Consider the following 26,527-nt stretch of genomic DNA (forward strand, 5'->3'; position numbering starts at 1 on the left):
GGTGGGCGGGGCTCCTGGACGACGAGTCCTAGGAGGTCAAAAGCGCAGGTGGGGAAAGTCCTGTGAGGAGATTGTGGATTTTTGGAAGGAAAGAGTCAAAGTGGACAGGTTATGTGTGTGCGTGCGTGTGTCCGTGCGTGTGTGTGTGTCTGTGTCTGTATCTCCAAGTCTTCGGCTTCTTAACTTGCCCAAGATGACACATCCAGCGAGTATCAGACCCAGGAGCTACATCTAGGTCAGGCTAACACCTATGCTAATTATCATGCCTTGCATAGAAATACTTTAAGCAATGCCTTTTTCAGTGGCATCGACATTGCCCTTGATCCCATGCTGATGAGTCTTTATGACCTTTAAAACAGCAGGTTTACAGTGGGGAAGAAGGCCCTTAGCAGCTCCAGAGTAAGAACTCAATACACGTGTGGGCTATCGTGTACACTCAGTTAACAGACACTATTTCATTTGAGAACGTGTGAACTGAAAGCCCTTGGAGGGCAGTTGGAGGTCTTCTTTGGATGAAACTCACAGTGTCTGAGACCCTAGGGAAGAAGATAAGGAGAAGAGGTAGCACTGAAGGCCACACAACATTTAGTTAATATCTAACAGGATGGAGAGAACTGTACTATTCAGCAGGACTCATGGTGCCCTGAATGTGGGTGGAACTTTCCAGCTCCAAAAGAGGGGAGGGATTTCTAGGTTGCACAGGGCAAGGAGAGGGTGGGAGAAGAGGGAGGAAGGGTGGTGGGGGAACACTAGGGGGGTTAAGACATAATGTCTCTCTGGGGACCGCCAACACACCTTCAGTGAAATTCTACATAAATGATGGAATGCTTCAGAATGTGATAGCCTGCAGGCAGGGGCGGGGGTGGTGGTGGTGGAGTTTGAAGTGGGTTTAACCAGATCTCCAAGGAAGCATGTGAGTTGCAAAATGACTGTGATAGAGAAAAAGCAAAGGCCAAAAGTTGGCATGTCCCCCCGTTGATAAATTAGGAGCTTGATACAGTGTCCCCTTTGTCCTGGCATTGCAACTGGACATTGCCAGACTGACAGAGATCCCCTCTGTGCCCTGCCACCCTGGGGAGAGGTGATGGCAGAGTTCGGGGATAAAACACTTAGAAGTAGCCTTTTCCTGTCTCACCTGGGACGATATGAATTCCTGACTCTGGACACCAGACCACTTTTGAAGGCTGGACAGATTGTGTCAGAGGCAGCAGTGAGACTTGCAGTGAGCACTGGGCTCAGGGCCAGGGGACCTTGGGGGTCCTTGGGCAAGGCACCCTCCCTTGCCTCCGTTCCCTCATCTGTACAACAGAGAGGATGGGCTGGGGTGATCTCAGAAGAGCTTTCCCTACCCAGAGGTCTGTGTGCATCCTCCTTGCGGTAGGATTTCATCTTGTGCTGCTAAAGTTGCCATTAATTAAAATTCAATTAACAGCTGCAGCCAGGAAATCCAAAGTGAAGGGCTGACACTTCTGATTAATTGAGAGCGGCAGAAAAATAAAATGTGGGGGGAAGATGTGACAGGCAGCTTTAGCGTCTTGCTTGCCCTTTATTGAGCTGACTCTCTCTGAATCGACTTAAATCCTCAAATACTTCTTCTCTATTTTGTGTATTTCACTCAGGAGCAGTGTTTGCTAGCAGGGACTGCTTTTTTGGCAACGAAAGGAAAAGATTTCCCTGAATGATTTCTTATACTTTCTTAGAAGCAGAGGTTTCAAACTGGTGGCTCATGGGGAAACATGTGTAGCTGCCCAGAATTTTAAAAATTGGGGATATCTTTATATAAAAACTGAGGTTATTGGTCTCTCTTGAAAATGACAAGCCCTGGCTCCCATCCTGACACGGCGAAATGAATAGAGCTGAGTAGAGCTTCTTTCCTTTAGCTGTGCAGGAGAATTCCTGTTTGCCACAGACCTTACCACTCCCTACCATATTATCCAGCCTGATTTTTTTTTCATTTATGCAAACTGTCTGGCTCTTACGATCACTGCCTTGATGCTGACAAGCTTCACACATACAGAATAATAACAGTTGGGAGTGGATTGGAGCCTCTCAAAGTCATCATTTTGTAGGTGGAAAGACTGAGGTCAGGAGAGAGGAAAGGACTTGTCCAATGCAATATGGTGAACCGAGTCACAGAGGTTAAATGAGGTCTCCCGACTCCCACCCTCAGAATGGGCCACACTGCAGCCCAGAGTCTGAGCCACAAACTTGCCCCGGGGAATTCAATTCCATTAGAGTTCAAGTGCGGTAATTCACTCTCCCCTCCTCCCATTTTAGTTGTGAATATCCCTGAAGGACTTCTTTCTTTTTTTTTAAATTATTTTTTAAGGTTTGTGGCTCCTGCTGCTTTTTCTGTGCGTCTCTGGAGACAGATGCACACGATATCACCGTAGCAACTTTCTGTGGTAAAAACAAAGGCTCTTCTCAGATTTAGGAGCGCCCCGATGAAAGAGCAAGAAAATCCTGAAACTTCACGAGGGGCAATTATAGTCATGAAATACCACGGAGGACATGCTTCTGGAGAGCTCGGTGTTTAATACACAGACCCAGGATTAGCTCTTGGCTCTGCCCCTGCCCAGCTGTGTGACCTCATGCAAATCACTTAACCTCTCTGAGCCCTAACTTTCTGCTCTCTTACCTGGAAATGAGAATACCGCCCCACGGGGTAATTAGGAGGACAGAACTGGCTAAAATCACTAAAGAGCTTCCTAGCACACACCCTGGCCTATTGCTGTTCTGCGCAAAAGGGGTTTCTAAAAATTATATAACCACAATAAGACGCAGCATGGTAACATTTTCAAAGTGAGGTGGGTGGTTGCATATTGTTTCCTGGGGTTCTTTAGTCATGTTGTGAAGTGGGCAGAAGCCAGCATTATTCCCATTTTGTGGTTCAGCGAAAATCTCTCAACTATCTTTAGCTGTCTACCCCTAGCATCACTGTTATTATGGCGCTTGTTTTTAAGTGCACGAATTGTGGATACGAATACGAATTTTGGGTCAGGAGGAGTTTTGAGTGAAAAGAACAGACCTCTTGATGTGCTCTTAATAAGAAATACATGTTCTAGTTTGTAGAAAACCCTGTCTTTTGAATCACTCACTTCTTACTTTCTGACTGTGTTTAAAAAAAAGAGAGAGAGAGAGGCAGAGACAGATACAGAGAAATGACTGTTTTTGATTAAAAATATAAAGTGAGGTGAGTCCATTTCCTTCTGGAGACATCTTATTAAGCAGATCCCAGGTACTGCTTCTCTTCTCTGTGAAGTGGTGTCCAGCTAAATGTCATTTCTTCTACAATCCCCAGATAACCATTTTAATTACAATTTACAAAAAAACCCAAAAAACAAACAAACAAAAAAATCCAACAGCATGAAGTTCTGACTTCCTTTCACTCAGAGAACCAACTAGGAAAAAAATCCCATCAGAGACAAGACCGGCAAAAACACCTCCAACCCAAGGTGGGGCTGGAACGCAGCCAGCAGAGTCGCGTGCGGGTGGTTACCTTGGGCGCTGTGACGAAGTGCTCCCACCTCTGTCCAATGGACTTGTCCTTATTAATTTTTTTTATTGTGTTCTTGCTTCCACCCGGGTCCCTGTGTGAAAAACAGCTTAATGAGTTTTCCCTTTCTGGAGCCTCAGTTCATTACAAGTTCTTTTAAGAAATGCAGTAAATAGATGATGAGTGGTGGCTGGTCTCTGCCAGGATCCTCTCTTAGACTCCAGGGCAGGTCTGCGGTTCCTCCTGGGGGTGAATTGAAAAGCACTTCCATTTCTGAACCTCTGCCTGCGCTGGTGCCTAAGGGTCCCACAAGCAGGGACGCTTCTGAATAACACACAGAGAGGATGACTGGGTGGGCTTGTGGGGAGCTTGTCGGGTGGGTTACACAACGCAAATCACTGGTTTGGAGCTTATTAAGTGGAAGCTCTACACTAACCTACACGCAAGATGCTTCCTGTGCATTCTCACTGAAGCATCTCAACCAAGCCTTGTGATATAGTCACTCATTCCATTTTATAAATGAGAAAACACACCCTGGGGGGCTTAAGTCACTTACCTAGATGCACATTTGTAACGAACCTGTCCAGGGCCCTGTACCTAATTTTGTATTATAACTTTGTATTCTTTTTCCTAAAGGGTCCCTCTCCCCAATTAAATAAACTTCAGGTCCCATGAAACCTGGATCTTCCCCTCATGGATTGGGAAATCTCTGGGTGTGAGAGTAAAGCCCCAGCGAGTTTTGATGGTGACATGCCTACAACCCCTTACCTGAAACCCATGGCACCAGACGTGTTGCCAAATTTGGAATTTCGGCATTTTGGAATGGAAATACGCTGCGTATACCATAGGTTAACATAATCCTTCCAGTGGGGCCCGGGGTGCTGTAATCAGACACCCTGTAATCAGCACCTTGTAATCACACACTTTAATTTTTCTGCAGTGGTATCTGAAAGTTTACACTAGGTGGGATAAAGACCATGAACAGCTTCAAGTCAAGTTTTGCTACCAGATCAGTTTGGGTCGTGTCAGATTTTGCTGCAAATAAGTTATGGAAAAATGGAGCTTAAGAGAGCCTTTTGGATTTGGACCTTGTGTCTATGTGGATTTCTGCTGAGAAGTCAGCTGGATGACTCAGTGTCTGCTCTCTCAACTACCTTTACCTGACTCTCTATCAATTGATCGATCTATTGATCTCTTCCTCTATTCACCCCTATCTTTCTTTATCCCCTTTTTCTTTACAGAAAGGATTTTAGAGGGCTGGGAATCCTTTACACCATTTGGTTGGCTGTCACTTAGCGTAGAGGAAGGACTCGAGGGAAAGAGATGGCCAGACCAGTTTGATGGGGGGAGGTACCAGGGGAAGTCTAGACTTATCAGGGGCCGCCACAGACGCCAAGGTGAAAGTCGGGCTGGGGAGGGCTGGGTGAGAAAGTGCCTCCGAGCTTCTTGTAAGACTTAATGTTTGATTACACAATAAAAAGCCCTCTGAATAATTAACAGTGAAGCTCATTTGACTTTGGTTCTGCCTGCCTCACCCCCGAGTAATCAAATTAGGGAATATTTAAAGTCCAGCCAGAGGAAGGAGCAGCGATACTTCAGTCCTACAAACAATATTTAAACGGGCGGCACTTCTGAAGTCTGATTTAAGGCTCACCAACTGGAAGCCTGAGCGCTTCCTGCTTTGGAGCGTTTCTTTCAAGACCACAGGGCTTTTCTTGCTTTTTCCTTTTGCTAACGCAGCCCCCTGCTGTGCATCCAGCCTTCTTGAACTTCAAAAGCAACCCACCTCCGCCCTTTAAAATTAAATCTGGTCCTGGCCATGCTTTCAAAAATCTTAAATATTCAGACCCAACCAGGAAGATGGAGGCTTTTCTGTTCACGCAGACTTCCAAGATGACCCGAAATCTACTGCGACTTCAAGCAGCAGGTTAAATGAGCTAAAAATGCAAAATGCAAGCTTCCCAGAGATCTTAAAAGGCCCTGAGCATCGCTCTTGCAAAGCCATTGATAAAGAAAGGGCCTGGTTAGACAGACTCGGTCTCTCTGATGTTGCATTTTCAGTAGCAAATAAGCCAAAAAGCAGTATCAGTGGCAAGGAGGAAAGAACATCACCCAAGTGTCGTGGTCCACAGCGGACTGACGACACACACCCGGTCCCAGGAGGGCGAGCGAGTTGGTGTTCCTTCCCACCGCCTGGAGGGCTAGTCCTTGCCGTTCACCCACAGAAGGGTCCCAGGTCTTCCCGGCTCCTTGAAGTCGGGTGTTAGCGCTGTGACTTGCTTTGTTTAAAAATCCGTGAGTGAAAGTCACCTGTGGCTCTTAGGGCCAGTGCTCAGGTCGGATTCCCTTTTCTCTGCATAGACCAGGAAACTTGTGATGAGATGGAGCTCCAATCAGCACGTGTCCTTTGAGTGACTATGGTGGGCAGGGTCCCACGTTGATGACGTGTAAAAGGGGAGCAAGAAATGAACTTATGTCGCATTAAGCTGCTGAGATTTGGGGCTTGTTCATGACGGCAGCTTAATTTAGCTTACCTAACCCATGTCTCTGTGAGATTTACTGTCTGTGTGACCTCAGGCAAGTCTCTCTGAGCATCAGAACCAGGAAAAGGGGTGTATCTTCGCAGTTAACAGTGGGCTTAAGAATCAGGTGGACCAGCTGTTTGAGCCCTCCACCTGCCCTGCAGCTTCCTGGACATGCGAGCTTGTGTAATGTTTAGCTCCTCTGAGCCTCAGAGTCCTCATCTATAAAATGGGGAAATATTAGCTAAGCCAGAGGATGATTACAGTGAGGATGCAATGAGGGGGAGGGAAATAGCTCAGCGGTAGGGCACATGCTTGGTATGCCCGAGGTCCTGGGTTCAATCCCCAGTACGTCCATCAGAAGAAAAAAAAAGATGCAATGTAATGGGGCTTGTTAAGAGCTTGGCAGAGTGCCTTGTATAGAGAACTGAGTATAGTTGAGTTATTGACAGCACACTTTTTTTTCCGACAGAGATCATGGTGTGGCTTTGAAGGAGGGCCTCATGATGGGGAAGGAGGCACCAGGGCAGATCGGTGGGGAAGAAGTGGCTATGATTTTCAGACCATAGTTTCTCCCCGCTGAAGCTTTCTGGGGGATCCTATTTGCTAGAAATCAAGGGAAGAAGTCATCAAGCACCATCGCATCTCTTTTAACTGTGCCCGCCAAGCACATTTTGTTCCTCGCAGTCACTTGAAGACATCTATCCACAGTGGCAGAGTAATTTTCTCAAATCCTTCACTCTCTCTTTCCGAATCTGCATTTACTTCTCAGGTGGAAAAGCCTGTTGGCTGGTTTAGGACATGTTCACGTGTCCACGACTGAGATGGAGAACAGAGGTAACTGCTGATTTTGCACCAGGGAAGGGACAGAGATGAAAGCTCTCAGGATCTCCCAAGCTGGGTGGCTCATCCTACCTCCCGAGGGTAGATGCTCAGATCCTGCCACGTTGCCCCACTCCTGCAGAGATGTCCACCCGAGTACAGAGATGGAGGGATGACGCAGTTAAATTGGTGCAGGGAGAACCAGACACTTCACTCAAATGTCACCTTCTGTGTGCGTCTTTCCCTGATGACCCAATTTAAAAGTCAGCCCTCGACCTTGTCACTGTCATATCATCCTGTCAATTTCTTCATGATGCTTAACAGTATCTCGAAGTATCTTGATTATTATATGTTTATTATCTGTTGCTCCCCCATCTCCCCTAGAATAGAAGCTCCAGAAAGCAGGGACCTTGTCTGTTTTCTTCATGAGTATATTCCCAGTAGAGCTTGAGAAAAAGTAGTTTTGAGGAAAATGAGACCTTCGGAGTGTAAGGGAGGTGGGGGGGGCGGAGTGCAGAGGACACATGACAAGGGGAAAACAACTTAGGTATAAGAATTGCTATGAAGTGTGTTGTTCAGTACAATGTTGCATTTTTTTTTTTTTTTTTTTTTTTTTTTTTTTTTTTTTTGTGAGAGTAACAATCTAGCAAACACTCAAAGATCTTGGGGGAATTGCTTAAGTATGTTGATAAACTCCACAGTCATTAAAAGAGGTTTTAACATGGAGAGATGTTCCCTGTATATTAAATTAAATAACAAACATTTAGTTGCAAAGCAGTAAGTATAGAATGGTCTTTTTTTTTTTTTTTTAAAAAAGGAAATTATATATTTATATATCATATGATCTTAGTTAGTTGGGGTCCCTTTTGTGTCCTGGCAAATACTACTTTATAATGAGTTATTCTTTTTTGACACCAGATTGCTCCCTAAGTTAAGTGAAGACAGGACTTCAGCTAGAAAAAGGAAATAATCATTTAGTGGTTAAGTGCACATGCTTTGCAGCATTCTGACTTTTATTAGCTGTGTAACTTAGTTACATAAGTAACTTGCATAACTTACTTACTTCAATTCTCTGTGCCTCTGTTTCCTTTTCTGTAAATCAGAATGAGGCTCAAATGAGGTCATAAATCCAGAGCAGTGCTTGACATAGAAAGCACTCAAATGCCAGCTATTTTCTTGATAATACAGTTGTTGGATTTAGGTGTCTGTGTCCTATTTGAAATGTTTTATATATAGAAAGTCATCTTTAATTTTTCTAAAGGAGGGATGGGTCCTTTGTGCCTGGGAAGCCCAGCTCTTGAGTGTCTGGACTCTCTTAATGAAAGGCAGGATTATATCCTGGACTCCCCAGTTAAGAGTGGGTCCAGTGGTGTCTCTCTGGGACAGCCAGAGGCCATAGGACACACGTGACTGTGCTGCTCACGCAGCTCCGGGAGAGAGCGTGGGATTATCTCTGACTGTGGAGACTCGAGGCTGTTGGAACAGCTCCTTCCCCCTGCCTGGAAGGTAAGTCGGTAACCCTTTACTCCCCTCTTTGGTCAGGGGTCTGCCCGTTCCTTCTCCCGGGGCAGAGATGGGCACCGCTGGGGAGAGGTGGCGCTAAGGCTTGTAGCGCTTCCTTACACCTGGTTTTGTCTGCTTCTCTGCAAAAAGCCACTCGTTTCTAGTCAGTCCTTGGAAATTTAGTCTCCAATAAGAATAATACTAATACAAGTTCACATCCCCTTATCTAATTTCAAAACGCAAAGGGTTTTGAAAGCCAAAAAAAAAAAAATTTAATAATGTATTTGGTGGCAAAACTGATCTGATGGGAGGCTACTGATGACCCTTATTTACCCTGAGTATCCACTTAGTTGTAAATACTCATTCCTTTTTTTTTTTTTTTCTGCAGAAATACATTTGATTTGAGGGTGCTGCCCCAGTCCCCTCTGGGAGTATGATGCTCTCTATAAAATATGCCCCATATTTCTTTTCTAAAAATGCCGAAGGAGAAGGAGAAGGAGGAGGAGGAGGAGGAGGAGGAGGAGGAGGAGGAGGAGGAGGAGGAGGAGGAGGAGGAGGAGGAGGAGGAGGAGGAGGAGGAGAAGGAGAAGGAGAAGGAGAAGGAGAAGGAGAAGGAGAAGGAGAAGAAGAAGAAGAAGAAGAAGAAGAAGAAGAAGAATTTCTAAATGCAGCTGGTCCCAGAGTTTTGAATAAAAATCTATGGGCCTTGATATATAAAACAAGTCTGACTTTGCCTGAATAGAGGCTTACATCTCTCAGAGAAGGGTAAATAGCACATTCATTATTGAAGGCTCAGTTTCTGCTCTGTTGTGGACCCGATCATCTTGTCAATTGAAGTACACTCTCCTGCCAGCAGCAGAACTAATGAGGATGCTGAGAAAAGATAATGTGTTTGAATTGCCACATGATGAAATTGGGAAGACTTTTTCTTTTTTTCTAAATAAAGCAGAGACTCAGATGTAACTTCGAATGACATCCTAAAATCTGTCATCTGTCCATTTACCGAACCATCCGCCAATCCATCCAAACAAATATGGGATCGAACAAAGTGCTTGTAGCAGGCTCGCTGCCAGTTAGTAAAGTTTTGCTGCCTGTAGAAGGCCCACTATGAGGTATTGAATCACCCCATTTTCTTGCTACGAAATTCAGAGGGGGCCGGGATTGGTTCTACAGCCATCATTATGCCTAACTAGAAACAAAACCTCTGGGATCTACAGGTCCCGGAGGATGGCTGTTTTCCTTTTGGAAAATGCATGGTGGGTGTCAGGAATCAGGGTTTATGTTTTGAACCCTTGAATAACAGAAGATGCTAGCTGCTTGATGGTGGAAACTCAGAAAAGCACAGTCAGGAGAACTGAAGATTTGGTACTTCCCTGGTTGTTCCCTGGATTATTTATCTTTGCAACCAGAGTTTGGTTGACCTTGTGTAGCCACCCCACTCCCACTGCCGCCCCGTCTCTTTGTATGTTTGTCCCCGGTGAACACAGATCTTACTTGTTGATAAAATTCTGCTCAGAGTTTTGTTTTTATTCCCCAGCCTTAAGTCTCACAGGTACTATTGATAGTCATAAAGCCAACTGCCCTTTAAAATAGGGATTTTGATCTTAGAGAGCTATCATTTAGTGAGCACTCACTGTGTTCTCAGACATTAGGCTGAATACTCTCTCTGTTTTGTCTTGCTTAATCCTTACAATGACTCTTCTGAGGTAGGAACCCATTCGACAGATGAAGGAGACCCAGAGATGTTAAGTGACTTTGCCCCAAGGTCACAAAGCTATTAAGTGGTGCAGCCTTGGTCAGCCAGGTCATTCTGATGTCAAAGTCCTTGATCTTAATCACTCTGCTCCCTCTGGGCTTTTAAAAGTGTGTTTGAAGATTTGGGGGAACTCGCGTTACGGCATGAGTGTGAAAATCATTAACCAGGGATTAAGCATTAAAGAGAAGATACCCTTCTGCTTTCTTGATAATGGAAAAAAAGTTTTCTGGCACTTCCTAGGGAATCTAACAGCAACCCCACCCCCACCATTCATAAACTTTTCGAAAGTCAATCCCAAACAATGGTGTGTTCGAGCTGGCTCATATCGGCTTACAAGAACTAGACCAATGCATCTCTTCCCAATTCCAAGTTAGGGACATCACGTTGGTAGGTCTGAAATCAGCCACGGTTGGGAGTATTTACACCAGGGAAGCTGGCATGGCTACAAATGATGTCTCCCCCTCTGGAGAACTGGTTATTAAACATTTACTGGCATATCTCTGACCCCAAACTAAAATCGCCATCAGGACCAAAGGATTCACTAGAAAAAAACCCAACAAATACTCTGACTTCCTGTGGGAGTCATTCCTGGACTGTATTTTTCAGTCAGGTCTGGCTCAGGTTCTGCTCTTAGAGAGCTGGACAGCCTCAGATCGCCGATGGAATTCTGCCCTGACATGTCATAACAGAACCCCCACAACTCTTGATGTCACCACTGGTCCTTTTTTACTGTAGACAACATTTGTGGGTCACATTCTGGGCACATTTTCCAAAACCAATCCAAGGAAATAAAGACGGTCCTTTTTTCTTCTCAATCCAAATTTGGCATTATGTTCTTTCCCCATTTGGGGAGAATGGGTACCCAAATGTCAGAGGTGACATGCTGCTGCTGGTAGCTCACTCAGGGAGACAAAATGCTTTAGAGGTCCACTGGTTCAGGGGTCTTTTTCTTAGAAACTAGTTATCAACTGTGAAAAATATTAGATGTTGTATTGACCCATAAGTTCTATTTCTCAGAATCTAGCCAACAGAAATATTTTCAACAGGGCACAAAAATGTATGTGCAAGGATGTTCCATGCAGTATTATTTGAAATGGCAAAAACTAGGGAACAACCTTAGTGTCCATCAGTAGAGAAATGGTCATCTAAACTATGATCTACCTATACCAGGGAATGCTCAAGTATTTAAAGAATATAGAATGTTAAAAGAATATGGAACCTTAGTATGTACCATTCCAGGGAGGAAGAAATTTTCCTTCTAGGTTCTTTTGGCTGGTCTAAGAATTAAATTGACATGAGCTAGATTAACAGGAGAAAATAAAGTTAAAGTTTAATAAAATATATACATGGGAAAGACCCAGGAAAACTGAGTAACTCTCCAAAATGGCCAAAGCCCTCACTTTAAATACTATGTTAAGCTAAAGACAAAAGAAAAAGTTTTGGGTAGTGTTTTGGGATTTCAAAGGAGAGGAAGGCAATTCACATGGAGATGGGAAAGTTTGGTAAATGTTTAGTAAACTAATATTACCTGGGCCAGGTAGAGACAATGGGACACAGAATAGACTCTGATCTCTAGACCCTGGAGTTTGCCCACCACACCTAGCCCAATATTCTTTGCAGATTATCTCTGGTGATAGCTCTATTCCCAGAACAGGCCCTCTGTCTAAATTCTTTTAGGCAGTTAAGGAGAAAGTCAAGTCAAGTCAAGAGCTGAGTCTTTTGGGCCTGCAGTTTTTAGCTCAAAATAATTCATATGCCAAAGAGATATTTTGGGGTGGCAAATTTTGCTTCCATCATGGAAAGATGTCTGTAAGACTTTGTAGGGGGTGGGGGTGGGGAATCATATCCAGAACAATACACAGAGTATGATCTTATTTCTGTAAAATAAAAAAAAAAATGTATGTCTGTATGGCATTAGAAAGGTCTGGAAAAAAAAAAAAAGGAAAGATTTGGAAGGAGGAAGAACATATCTCAGATCTTTAAAAGGATTTCCTCTAGAGGGCAGTGAATTTGGGGTAGGGTGGACCATAAAGGCTTTCATACTTTATATACTTCTGAATTTTTCACAAATTTTTAATAGGGATAAAACATATTCATTCATTACTTGAGCAGTTTTGTTTTAAAGAAAAATAATGTGTGGCAAATGTTTTAAGGTGGTGGTTTTCACGCAAATTCTGTGAGCTACAAAGATATTTCGGAAATAATGGGAATGCCTTGGTGGGGGTGGAACTGAATTGCTTTCCCAGGTCCTCTTAATATCCTGCTTCATGTAGAAGCTCCATTTTGAATTTTTTTTTTTTTTACATTATTGGGGGTTTCTATTATAAAAGCAGGGTTTCTGCTGCTTAAAAAAATAAAGGTTGTAAAATACCACATCAAGAGAAAGTGCAGCTTTAAATTCATCCCAATCAAATACATGGGATCAATTGGAGTTACTGGTCTATCAACAGATGAATTTGAGATTGCTTTATCCAGGCTCTGGTACAAGAGATGAACCAAGTTTGAGAGGGTGATGGGGAGGAGGTGGGGTTTTGGGAGATGGGTGGTAAAGATAATGCCTTCAGGGGGATGGGACTAATTAAGATTCAGGATTTTAGAAGTGAAAGAGGACTGTTTATACAATGGAATACTACTCAGCCATACAAAGGAATAAAATAGTGCCATTTGCAGCAACATGGATGGACCTAGGGATCGTCATTGTAAGTGAAGTAAGCCAGAAAGAGAAAGAAAAATACCATATGATATTATTCATATGTGGAATTTTTTAAAAAAAGGAAAAAAAGGACATTATGAATTCATCTACAAAACAGAAACAGACTCATCAGACATAGTAAACAATCTTATGGTTACTGGGGAAAGGGGGCGGGAAGGGATAAATTCGGGAGTTTGAGATTTGTGAAAGCTAGTCACCATATATAAAAATAGATTTTAAAAAAGTTTCTTCCATATAGCACAGGGAACTATATCTAATATCCTGTAATAACCTTTAATGAAAAAGAATATGAAAACAAATATATGTATGCATATGCATGACTGGGACATTGAGTTGACACACTGTAACTGACTATACTTCAATTGAAAAAAAAAAAGAGGATTGAATTCACCTGGAAGCCAGGGCTGTGAGAGGGGCAGAGATCAGTGTATTACAGGGGTTGGGGGTGGGGATGATAGCATTGGGTGAAGGGGAACTTTATTTAACTCAGTCTAGGATTTTTACAGAACCAGTCAGTGTTCTTTAGCTTTTCTGTCCATTTCTTGCAGACAACGTGACTCTCCTTAAGGAAACAATGCCTTTACATGCCTGCCTCTTGCTTGTTCCACCTTGTGTGTGCAATGCAGTTCCTGCGACAGTGGCCTCGAGGCTTTTGATGGGTCCTCCCCTCTGGTGGGTGATACACCTAACACTTTTCTTGGCCTAGACAGCAGGTCCTGGAACTTCTGCCTTAGCAAATGCAGCTACTCCTGGGACCTGAACACAGAGTATTCCCTTGGACCCAAGTGGAGAAATAACTATCTATCTATCTATCTATCTATCTATCTATCTATCTATCCATCTATATTTCTATCTATCTATTTTTTTTTTAAAGGCACACAACAAAATCTTGAGAGGAGAAAAACAAAAGCCTGGAGTAAGGGAAGAATCCAAGGGAGGGGGAGCGGCTGAAAAGGAAGAGGAAGAAATAAGGAGCAGTGTTGGGGAGACATGGTCCAAGAAGAGAGGTGGAGAGCGGTGCCCCCTGGGTGGGCTGGTCTAGCTCACCAATTTCTACGGTGTAAGTACTTCCACTGTGGCTGACTGATTTCAAGCTTCCGGTGAGATGTCACTGAATGTGGAGTTGGGGAGAGAGGCTGGGAGGAGGCACACACGTGACCTCTCATAGCTGCATGACCTGGGAGACCCAGTTCCAGCTCACCCCTGTTTGGCTCCCACACAGAGCACAAAGCGGAACCCCTAAAGCCACCCACCCACCAGAAAAACCAGCAGTAGGAAGGGGAAAACGCATAGGAGCTTCCTTCCCCACTGCACAGTCTGTTGCCAGTGTACATGGCAGGCGGAAGGGCTGAGACCTACTTTGGATTCCAGCAGGTGATCACTGGCTTCATAGTGTGGTGGGTGTGGTCGATAGTCAGGGCCTCCAGGAGCCAGTGGAGGGCACAGAGCTGGCGGAAGAGGGGCTCACTGCAGAGACAGAAGGAGGGACCCTGTTAGAACAACATTCTTCACAATAGGGGCGACATAGAGACAGGAGTTATCCTGGCTCCCAGCTAGAGAGCTGTGGCCAAGCTCCAGGCGTGTGGAAGTATCTCCCATGCACCAGCTCATTAAACCTTCACAGTGGGCTCCTGAGGTATATACTGGCCCCACTTTACAGATGAGGGACCTGAGGCTGGGAGGAGGTAAGCAACTTGTGCCAGGTCATGGGGCTAGTAGGTGGCAGAGCCATGATTTGGCGTGAGATGACCCCATGCCGGTTACCAGGGATTTGTGTGTGTAGCGGGAAGAGACAATGGAAGGGGTCCCACAGGTAGAGGTCTTGACTGGGGATTTTAGGAAATTAATATCCCACAGGTACCCAATCGTTCACCTAGTAGAAATACAGTAAATACACTAGCAGTGTCCCCAAAGCCTGGAAACACAGGGAAATGGGTGCACTTCTTGTACTTCCTCCCCTTCCCCCTGACCCCGAAGAACAACCAGACCCACTGCTTTAAATGTATAAATCCTTTGCCCCAAAATGTAGCCGGATATGGAAGGAAAAAAACCACATGGAACATATTCTTTGAAAATGTAACTACAACACTACTTAAAAATAGGTCTAACCTATATTTTCTGATGAGGGAGGGGAATCTTGTATTACAGTTGTGAAGGAAAAGCCGGGCTGGTCTAACAAGATAACTCACAAATCCAAGTATCGGAATACTGATCTGAGTTCTGCTGGACTAACTTGTAAATCTAAGTTAATTAGTGTTGGTTTGCTGTTCATGTTTTCTTGCTAGCCAGCTGGATTTTCAAAGAGACATATCTGGCTTTGGAATGTTGGTTTGCTGCCTCCCTGCCTCCACTTTTGTGATAATGATGCTGCTAAAGCTGTTCCATGCCTATTGGCCAAATACCCCAAGCTTGTACTTTACCCTATAAAACCTCATGCACACGTCTTGGAGGTGCTCAGAGCTTTGGAGCAGAAGCCCCTCTGAGCCCGCCAGCGTAATACATCTGAGTGCTCCAACCCTCCGAGTGGTGCTTGTTTCTTGGCTGGCCTGTCGTTTCCGTAACACAGTGAGCCAGGCATTGAATAGGACACTTGACACACGTTCTTTAATTCTCCCCTAAACCCTACGTATGAATCATTAATCCGAATTTCAGAGAAGAGGAAACTGAGGCTCAGAGAGGGGCAATCATTTTGCTCCAGGTCACACAGCTTGTTGGTGACAGAGATGGGGCCCGAATATCTTGTGTCATGCTCTCAACAACCCTGCAAGAAGGGCACTTTTGAGACAGGAGGGAAGGGGGCAGGGCACAGCCATTCAAAGAATGACAGCAATTAACACCAAAATGGCAGAAGATTCAACTCCCAGTAGGCCTTGAGGGTTAACATGGCCAGGAGGTTTGACTTCAGGTAGACCTTGAGCTTCATTGTGCGCTCACAGTAACATATTAACATGATAAATAACACGCCCACAGGCACCGTGACTGTCCCAAGGCTAACCACAGAAGGCCAAAGAGTGGGCGGTGGCCCAAATTCCTGGGAATCCCAGCCCCTTCCCGAGGGTAGTTGGAATGGTCCTCCCAGTTGTAGGCGTGTGAAGCTAATGAGCCCATAAAAACTGGCAACACCACGCCTTGTGGGCGCATCTCTCGCTCTCTCTTTGGAGACGGCCTGCACCCTGTCTGTGGAGTGTGTACCTAGTTTTACTTGAGCCTGAGCACCCAACCCCCACACCTCGTGGCCTTTCTCTTGCCTTCTGAAACAGCCTGCACTCTATGCAGTATGTATCTCTCTAAATGAATCTACCTTTACTCAACTGGGGCTCGCTCTTGAATTCTTTCCTGCGTGAAACCAAGGACCCACACTTGGCGGGGCACGTCCCAGGGACTCCACCGAGACCTGGGACAGGGCCCTCCTCACGCCCCACGTCCGTTTTGCCTGCATCACCTTTATTCCATCCTCTTTGCAGACGAGGGGCTCAGAGAGGTAAAGAGATCATGCTGCTAAGATTAGTGAGGATTTGAACCTCCGTCTGCTTAACCCGAGACTGTGCTTTCATGTACCTGAGCTCTGATGGTGAGAGGTGCTGATGGAGCCAAGGTGACGGTGACGCTGAAAGCAAGGTCAGGAGAGGGTTAACCCGCTGCCTGCGCTGTTCCTGGAACTGAGGTGGAGTCCTAACCAGCCTCCCTTCCCTGCGTGATTTCTCCTCTTACACTAATGGGCGAGATGCCTCCATTACGGAGCTGGGTAATTGCTCTTCTCTGAAACTGCTGCGGGCCTGGTCCATACTCCCCAGGGTTCCCGGGCCTGATGCCCAGGGGGCAGGCAGCCATCCGCCCTCCTGGCTTCCTCTGAGGGTGGAGTCCCAGCCCTGGGGCTCCGGTGGGGAGCTGGCCCAGGGTGATCCCGGGAAACCCTCAGCATCAGCGGCTCTTTTTTTTCTTTCTTTCTTTCCGGAGCCCCTTCCTTCTTCCTTTTTTTCCTTCCACAAATTATTTTCTCAGCATCTCCTTGTCTCTCACTTCTAATTTAAAGGACCCGCAAACCCTGGGATGAGTCTCCCAGGTCTCACCCCTTCCTTCCCCCTTTACACCCTCTCGGTCCCTACAGGTAAGTGCATTCTGGCAACTCAGGGCACCAGTGGTAGCAGCTGCTGAGCCGCGTCTGGCCCAGTGTAGACACCTCCCTGCACCCTTACTGTGACCCCTAGGAAGTTAGGAAAGGCCAGGGGAGAGGCTCCTTCTGTTCACAACTCAGAGCCCCTGCAGGCCTGGGCTTTGGGCTGTGTCTGGCAGGGCCAGGGTGGCAGGGAGGGCGGGGTGAGGGAATTAACTGGTGAGCTGGGATCAGCTTTGTCACAGGGGGGACGAGGGGCTTGCGAGCATCTGCTTCCTTTCTGCCGGTGACAAGAACAGACACAAACCTGGCCCTTGCTAAAAATCTTCAAAATTCCTAAACCATGTGTTATGGACTGAATTAGGTCCCTCAAAATTCATATATTGAAACCCTAATCTCCAGTACCTCAGAATGTGACTGTATCTGGGGCCTGGAAAGAGGTGAGCAAGTTAAAATGAGGTGTGGACCCTAATCCTGGTGTCCTTAGAAGAAGAGGACGCATGACCCCAGAGACACTGGGGCACACGCTCATAGGGGACAGACCGTGTCACAGAGGACAGACCGTGTGAGGACCCAGCAAGACGGCAGCCCTCTGAAAGCTGAGGACCCAGAAGAAACCAACCCTGTGGGCACCTTGATCATGAACTTCCAGCCTCCAGAACTGGGAGAGAAGACATTTCTGTGGTTTAGGCCACCCGGGCTGTGGTGCCGTGTTATGGTAGCCCTGGCAAACCAACACACGGTCACGTCTGAGACCCCATCCACCTCTCCAGCCTGGAGTCTCCTCTCACCCCTGCACCACCATCTGCAGCCCGGGGAGATTCTGCTCAGTAGCTCAAGCTCACCGTTCCCTCTTTGCACTGGGTTAAAATCCTAGCTTTGCCGTTAACTAGCTATGTGGTCTTGACTGAATCACTTAATTTTCCTGAGCCTCAGTTTTCTCATCTGTATAATGGCAGCAATCATCAGAGTAAGGGTGAGGTGAGGTGCTTGGTACTGTTCTCTGTTCCTGATACATATCTTCTTTCCTCCTCCTTCTCTGCCTCTCAGTGATTGGGTCTCAGCTCAGATGTCACCTCCAGCAGGAAGCCTTCCTTGGTTTGTCTAGGTCGGGGTTAGGCTCTTTCCCAGGAGGTTCTAAAGCATCTCCATCCTTACAATGTGTCCCCTTGTCCCTACATTTCATGTGCCTGCTCTCTTGTAACGACCTGTCTCTGTAGCCCACGAGCTGGCAAGCTACAGAGTCTTGTCCACTACAGGTAACACTGTGCCGGGCACAGAGTAGGCTCAGTATGTTTCTGGTTACTGAATAGAAGAAGGCAGGAATAAATTGGATAAGACTTGACATTTTCTAGATAAGCTGTCTTGGGCACAATTCTTACATGAACCATGGAAATAATAAAGGGCAGTAGCAACAATAACAATGAAAAAATAATGATGATGATAACAATAATAGTAACACTTCCTGCAGAGCACATACTCTGTGCTAGACACTGTTTTAAGTGCTCTACATCCATTTACTAACATCATTCTTATAACAATCCTGTGAGGAAGGTACTATTAGCATCCCCATTTTTCAGGTGAAGAAACTGAGGCCATGTAACTTGTCCAAGGTCCAAAAAGGCAGCCTACGACAGAGCTGGAATCTGAGCCCAGACAGTCTGGCTCCTGAATCTGTGCTTTAACTCTGATTTTGATGTGTAGGGCGCTCCTTCCTTTTCCACCAGAAAAGGGTTTCCTCTAGTGGGTCTGGACCTTCTTCTCTGTTCACAAAAAGTGCCTTACAAAGCCTGCACACAAATGTTTATAGCGGCTTTGTTCATAATTGCCAAAACTTGGAAGCAACCAAGATGTCCTTTAGAGGTGTATGGATAAATAAACTGTGGTCCATCCGGACAATGGACTCTATTATTCAGTGCTAAAAAGAAATGAGCTATTAAGCCATGAAAAGCCAAGGAGAAACCTCAAAAGCATATTACTTAGTGAAAGAAGGCAGTCTGAAAAGGCTACCTACTGTGCAAGTCCAACTCTATGTCGTTCTGGAAAAGGACAAAACTATGGAAAAAAATAAAAGGATCAGCAGTTGCTAGGGGTTGGGGAGGGGGAGAGGGATGAACAGGCAGAGAGCACGGAGGATTCTGAGGGCAGTGAAAATACAATACTGCAATGGTGGATACATGTCACTGTACGTTCATCCAAGCCCACAGAATGTACATCACCAAGAGAGAGCCCTAAGGTAAACTCCAGGCTCTGGATGATAATGATGTGTCAGTGTTGGTTCATCAGCTGTAACAAACATCCCGCTCCGGTGGGGGATGTTGATAGCGGCGGGGGGGGGGGGGGAGGGGAACGATTGTGCAGACGCAGGGGGCATATGGGAAAGCTCTGTTCCTTCCACTCAGTTTTGCTCTGAATCTAAAACTGCTCTAAAAAAAATCACACACACATACACACAAAACCCAATGGTCTCTCATCTAACGTGCAGTGAAACAAACTGATAAAGAGAAAGGAAGAAAGAGCCACAGAAACATGCTTGATATAAACTGATCCTTTCTCATAATGATTGTATGTCAAGTCAAAGCACAATATCTTGGATTTTATCAAATTAAAAGAGAAAGCGTTTCTTTTGTTAAATGCGGGGCATAAGAGGTGAAAACGCTGACCGGGGTGCACAAAGCCTGCTTCTAAAATCCCTGGGCTCAGAATTCCAGGCAAGCGCCCAGCGGTCAGTGCACCAGAGGAGGCCACCCTATTGAAACTGCCACACCAACCAGAATACGAGTGGGCGGGAACGGCCCTGAGAAGAAAACAGCGTTTCCTCCCTTTTACTAAGAGAAATCGGAAAATGCTTACAAAGCTGTTCCGAGCACCCCATGCTGACTGCCAAGGGCGAACCTGGACCATGGCTGTGGTCACTGCTTTTGTTGCACAGATCCTTCAGAGAAGCTGTGAGGGACAGCATCTCAGAGAGGAAAGGAGGGGCTGTCCTCATTCCTACAGACCACCCCCAATGTCTCCTTTTTAAAGAGATAAAAGTCAAGTCTTCCTCGGCATGATCGAATTGATCCCCATACAGTCAACGCAGAATTTTCGGCCAGTTTCGGATCAGTTGCACTGGGATTGAAGGGACTGACCAGACTCTGATCCACCTCTGCTGATGTGAAGACTGAGAACGTGAGGACTGACCGGGCAGGCTCTGCCCTGACGTCTTTGGGTAGACTGATGATAAAGCTGTCTGGAATCTCCACCCATCCCTGCATCCACACACTCTATGATGTGATCCTGCCTCTCTCCCACCAGGAGGTGGAGTCTTTCTTTGCCCCGTTCCTCCCTCATTTCTGGGCAGGCCTGATGTCTTGCTTTGGCAAAAAGAATAGGGTGGAAAGGTCATTGGGTCCAGGCTGAGCCTAAGCCTTAAGAGGCTGTGGGTGCTTAGGCTCTTGTCCTTGGAACCCCTCCCAACTGCCATGGAACCACCTGGGCTCGCTTGCCACATGATGAGAGTGACCGTCACTCCTGTCACCCTAGCCAACAGCCAACCAACCGACTTGGGCATGAGGCCACCCTAGGGGGGCCCACCTCCAGCCTAGCCATCAGCTGGGTGCACACACATACGTAAGCCCAGCCAGGACCGACTGAACGGATTTGGACCAACAGAACCACCCAGCTGACCTGCAGACTTGTGAACAACAGTAAACGGTTGCTGTTTTAAGCCACTCCACTTTAAGGTGGTCTGTAATATAGCAATGGATTACCGATGTAGCCGGAGCCTTTTAACAGCCAAGGAGAAGAAAGGGTAGCCTTCAGCCTAGGGTGGGAGCGTATGCCTGTGTTTGCAAGTAAAACTTCACTGGAACACATCCACATCCATTCATTGTAGCTTTCATGCTGCGACAACAGAGTTAAGTACAGTCAACCCTGCGCATCTGTGGATATGGAGGGCCGACTGTACGACCCTATTTTGCCCTCGTAAGAGGCTTGCGCGTTGCAGACTTGGGTATCTGCAAAAGTTCCTGGAACCAATTCCCCGCAGATACCTAGGGATGATTGTAGTTCCAAGAGAGACCATCTAGTCTGCAAAGCCTAAAACGTTTACTGTCTGTCCCTTTAAGAACAAGATTGCTGATCCTCGGTTTACATAAGAAATAACAAATAATAACTGCCACCACGGTGATAACCACCATCACCGCCACCACCATCATCATCTAACAAACCTGATACAAAGACCTGACTTGAGAGTCAGGAGGTCACAACACCTGTTGTGAGAATTTTGGCAGGTTCTGTCCTCTGTCTGGGCTTCAGTTTCCCCATCTGGCACTGAAGGAAGATCAGCGAGAAACTCTCCAGTCACTTCCACAGTTGACTTAAAGCTCAATTTGCTAAGGTCAAAAGAACCGGGGGTGGGGCCCAGGAACATGCACTTCCCAGGCACTTCCTCATTTCACCACCCCTCCCAGCCCTGATGATCCACATCCAAGCACACGTCCAAGAACCACTGATTTGCTCCATTTGGTTTCAGAGGGCTTGTCCGTGGGAGAGACAGGCAGAAGTGCAGGTGTTCCCAAGGGACATGAGGAGACGATGTAGAGCCTATTTTTGCAAGGAGATGTTTTAAGAACATCAAGCTGAGGCTGCCGGTTGGAATGTCCCTGGACAAGAAAGGAAGCAAGACGTCAAGGTTTTGGAAAGCCAGAGTATTCTTTGGAGGGCTGATTAGCCCCTGCTACACCAGGCAATGATGAGTTTATTCCTGGAGTCTGGTCGGAAGGCGGCAGGGGCTTCTCTGGGAAAGAGCTCCCTGATTCCCTTGAAAATGTGTTCCCCAAGCCCCAGTGGAGACATTTGCTGTGCGCGGGCTGGAGACAGATTTTATCAGGCTTTGCAAACTATTTGACATCAGGGCGTCTGGGTTGGTAAGGAATGGAATGACTCCGTCCCAGCTGAATTGCCACTTAGCTCTAAAGCAGCATGTCTGCTTTCCGTTATTTTTATATGCCAAACAGTGCTGCCAGCTCCAGGCTCACTGTCTCTTTCAAGAGGACAAAGGAACAGCTCAAGAGTTCCTGACGCGTTAGCTGGCTGTCATTTCACCTTTGCTTCGAATGATAAACTAGTGAGACTCTACTTACACGTGAGCCTTCGGCAGCAAGGGCGCAATGATGCAGCTGTGCACAGGGATGAACGGCTGGAGGATGACTCCAGCCCCCATCTTCTTCGTCCTCTCATCCTCGTAGGTGCTGAAGACAAAGCAGAACAAGAGAAGAAGGGTGAACCGTGAGGAGCAGTGTTAAATGTCTTCTTTTCTCGCCAGGGCTTCTTTGGTAAATATCACTGGGCATCTACTGGCCCACCTACATTGGGCCAGGCAGTAATCCCAGCTGGAGAGATGAAGATTCTAGACGTAGCCCTGAACAGAGCATAGGAAAACCCCTTCTCCTGTGGAAGCCATATTCTAGTGGAGGAGCAAAGAGAATAAATAAGATAAATAGGGACATTGTGTGGTATACTAACAAACTAAATAAACTAGGGGTTGAAAATGTTTTAAGGGCTAGACACATATTTACGACTTTGCGGGACACAAAGTCGGTCCACATCACAACCACTTAGTAGCACGAAAGCAGCCACTAATGGTATGTAAATAATATGTAAATGGCAGTGTTCCAATAAAACTTCATGAAACCAATCTGGGGGCTGGATTTGGCCCATTGGCTGGCGTTTGCTGACCATCCCTCCCTGCTGCCCCGTACTAGATAATGAAACATGCTATGGAAAGAAAAAAAAACAGAGAAGGGGGTTCAGAAAGGGCTGGGAATTTCAATTTTAAAGAGAGTGATTGGGGAAGGCATCACAGAGAAGGTAACATTTGATAAGAATCTGCAGAGTGAAAGGGAGTGAGCCATTCAGATGTCTGGGGGCAGAGCATTCTGGATAGAGGGAACGGCAGGTGCAAATGTCCTGAGGAGGGACTGTGTTTTAGAGGTGGCAAGGAGGCACGTGTGCTGGAGTGGAGTGAGCAACAGAAAGAGGAGGGAGGGAAGTGTGCAGAGAGAACAGGGTCTTGCAGATCATTGCAAGGACTTTGGCCTCTTCTCTGAATGAGAGTAAAGGGTTGTGAGCTGGGAGAAGACATGCTCTGACTTGCATTTACAGAGAATTCCTCTGGCTTCCATTTTGAGAATGGCCAACGGTAGAGGCAGAGGGCAAGGAGACCAATGAGAAGTACTGTAATAATTTCAGCTTGAGAGAGGCAGGTAGCTCCCACCAAGGTGCCAGCAACAGGGATGGGGAGAGGCAGAAATGGTGGGATGGACAAAGGGAAGCAACTGCCTGTGGCTTTTGTTTTCAGTCCTTTCCTTAAAGAGGCTTCTCCCAACTCTACAGACTGCTGATTGCCCCACAGAGAATCCCAAAACCTCCTCTGAAGCCAAAACCATCTGGGGAGATGGGAGAGGGAGGGGGGCAATGCTTAGAGAGGAGAGAAACAGCCCAAAGAGGCAGTTCATCTTTGAAACCACTGGACATTTACCTGAAAAAGCCTATTTCAAAGTGAAAAAGATGTTTACATCCAATACCATAGTTGAGTTTTTTCCAACACCATCATGGAGGAAGCCATTACAGTACTAGAAAATAGTTTTTTTTTTCCTTTATGGCATGCCTGAGTCATAAGGTATAGATTTTTTGCCCATGACCAAATATAACCCATAGACACATTTTCATAAGCCTACTGTGTGTGTGTAATACAATCGACTGTCTCTATTTTAAAATTGGGAGATGTCACATAAAAATGGAAAAGCTTTGTTTCTCGAAGACTCAAAAGTTCTTGCCACACTGGGCAAGAGTAAGGTGGGGCCCAAGATCAAGATCACTGCCCACCTTGCGTGAAGTGTTGTGTCTCGGGTGGTCCGAGACTCAAGAACCCTGGCATCTCCCTCCCAGCCTGCCTTACGCAGTCATGCTACCTGCCTGTTCCTTTAAAGCCTTTTAGTTTCGGAATCTAAGTACTTGAACATTGATCGAATCATCGACAGGTTCCCTGTTCATTCATTTCTACCAGTATTTTTTGAACATCTCTGTGCTGGGGGCTGCGGATGCAGCAATGAAGGAGACAGATCCAGCCCCTTCCCTCCGGAGTTTAGAGTCTCGCCAGGGAGATCGATTTCACACAAAGGAGGTGGTGATAAGGCTGAGTGGCAGAGTGTGCGGTGTTTTGATGCCCAAATAGGGAATTTGGCTGAAATGGAGTCAGGGACCACTTCTCGGAGGGAGTTGTGTCAATTTAGAAACATGTGCCCCAAGTTTCTTCCTATGGGAAGGTGACTTCTTGGTCCACTGAAACCTTGGTTCTGTGAGTGGCTGGGCCAATAGAATGTGCCAGAAGTGGTGTGATGCCAATTCCTGGGCCAAAGCTCCAGGAACTGGCAGCTTTTCCTTCCTGGATCTTGGGAAGCCCTGTCTTAGCATCTAGCCACCGCCATGCTGGGAGGAAGCTGGCAGCTTGTGCAGACACTCCCAGGGAAAGGAACCGAGGCCACTGGACCTTGGCCTGCCCCGAGCTGCCACCCATGTGAATGAGCCATCTTGGAAACGGACTCTTGGGGCTGCCCCAGCTAAAGCTGGAGACAATCCTCCCCCCACTGAATCCTGCTCAAATTGCAGACTTGTGAGTGAAATCCACGTCTGTTGTTTTGAGTTAATAGGTTTTGGAGTGGTTGCTCACAGCAACGGTAACTGGAACAAAAGTAAATGCTCATCTGCAAAACAGAAACAGACTCCCAGACATAGTAAACAATCTTATGGTTACGGGGCGGCGGGGGGCAGGGGAAGGGAGTGGGAAGGGATAAATTTGGGAGTTTGAGATTTGGAAATGTAAGCCATTATATATAAAAATAGATTAAAAAGAAACAAGTTTCTTCCGTATAGCACAGGGAACTATATTCAGTATCTTGAAATAACCTTTAATGAGAAAGAATATGAAAACAAATATATGTATGTACGTGTCTGACTGGGACATTGTGCTGTACACCAGAAATTGACACATTGTAACTGACTGTACTTCAATTGGAAAAAAAAAAAAAAAGGGAGCTGAGATCTGAAGGTTGAATGGGAATTAAGTAGGAGGGAGAGGCCCTGCAGTGGAGGGACAGTGGGAGAATGTGGCTGGGGCGGAGGGAAAAAAAGGAGGTGATGAGCTGTGGCTGGGGGCGCGAGCTTGCAGCCCCTGCTTAGTTGTCTGTCTTTATCTAACAAGAATGGCGGCCATTGAGGATCTTAAACTGGGAGCAATTTATGTCTGGAAAGCTCACTCTGGCTCAGCATGGGGGAAATGATATGGAGGGAGGCAGAAGAGGCGAGGTGGGGGCACCCATTAGGACTTTACCTTCCTCCTGGGGTGAAAAATAATTCATATTTTAGGCAAGGCAAGAACAATTTACACACAAAAATATTCCTCTCTACCCTTTGGCCCACTTTCTCCTCACACTGTGCATTGTGTGTTTGCATTATGCATCGACCAAACCTCCCTAATCAGCAAGAACACCTGCTCCACAAGAAAGAGCAACAATCTAGCATCGACAAGACAACTCCTTAAAAGCTAACATTCCTTCTTGATCTTGTAAGGGGTCACATGACCCACCAGGATGACACCAAGACCATGTAAACTGTCAATAATACATCATTTGATGTACAGCCCTCTGTATCAAAAAACTTAAAAAATTGTGCCTTGATTTCTAAATGGTGGAACAGTTCTCAGAGCTTTCAGAGATGCTCTTCCCGGATTATAATTCTCAAATTTGGCTCAAATAAAATTGCCCATTTCTTTCTTAGATCGACTGATTAATTCTTCATCGACACTGGTAATTTGAGGACCATCCTGGGGTCACAGAGTTAACTACAAAACAGGCCCAGAATCGAGTCCCCTAATTTCATTTCCATGGGCTCTTCATTCAACCCTGGAGCTGAGGAAACCACAAGCCAATATGTTGCCCTGCCCAGTCCTACTGGCTCAACCGTGACCCCCAGTGGTTTAGAACATGTGGAAATAAACCCAGCTTTTACACTCCTTAATGTCTTGTTTTATGTCTCCTCTCAACTTCAATAGTAAGACAAATTTTACTCGTTTTTTTTTTTCCCACCTTTTCCAGCTGAATTTGCAGCTGAAAAATGAGGTCATTGAACACAGTGGGAAAGACTGCTTGCAGGCAGGAATCTTTGGGGACACGCTTGATTTTCTTTTTCCCTATGTAGTTTGTCAGACTTAAAACTTTGGTCTGAAAGAATTTATCCTATGATCTTAGATCCGGGGATGGTGGGGAGGGAAATAATCCCTTCTACTTTTATAATGCACAAGATCAAATACCTTGTTAAAAAGGTAGTTATAAATGCACACTTGTAGTTTTGGTACTTCTGTGATTGGAATTATATTTATAGAGCATAGCCCTTAGATGTGAGATGCCTTCTAGTCTGCCTGGAAATTTAGATTTTTTTTTTTTTAGCCATAAATCTGAGGGTTTTAGGTAATTGAGGCTCAGAGAGATCAAATTCATTTCACTGCATAATAATAGCTAGCAATTATCGAGCACGTCTCATAGGCCAGGCTCTGCGC

The 26,527-nt window shown here is 46.0% G+C and overlaps 1 protein-coding gene across 1 annotated transcript in view; it reads right to left on the reverse strand.

The window, feature by feature from the left end:
• Window positions 1–26,527, reverse strand: part of CCDC60 (coiled-coil domain containing 60) — a 146,218-nt gene that overhangs the window by 16,128 nt on the left and 103,563 nt on the right. The window contains exons 4-6 of the mRNA XM_010969561.3: window positions 22,056–22,163; window positions 14,172–14,279; window positions 3,500–3,590 (exon numbers count right to left, since the gene is read on the reverse strand). Of these exons, the coding sequence (XP_010967863.1) occupies window positions 3,500–3,590; window positions 14,172–14,279; window positions 22,056–22,163 (307 nt within the window). The remainder of the gene's footprint in view (window positions 1–3,499; window positions 3,591–14,171; window positions 14,280–22,055; window positions 22,164–26,527) is intronic.

This window comes from Camelus bactrianus, chromosome 32 (genome assembly GCF_048773025.1).
Source record: "Camelus bactrianus isolate YW-2024 breed Bactrian camel chromosome 32, ASM4877302v1, whole genome shotgun sequence".
NCBI lineage: Eukaryota > Metazoa > Chordata > Mammalia > Artiodactyla > Camelidae > Camelus > Camelus bactrianus.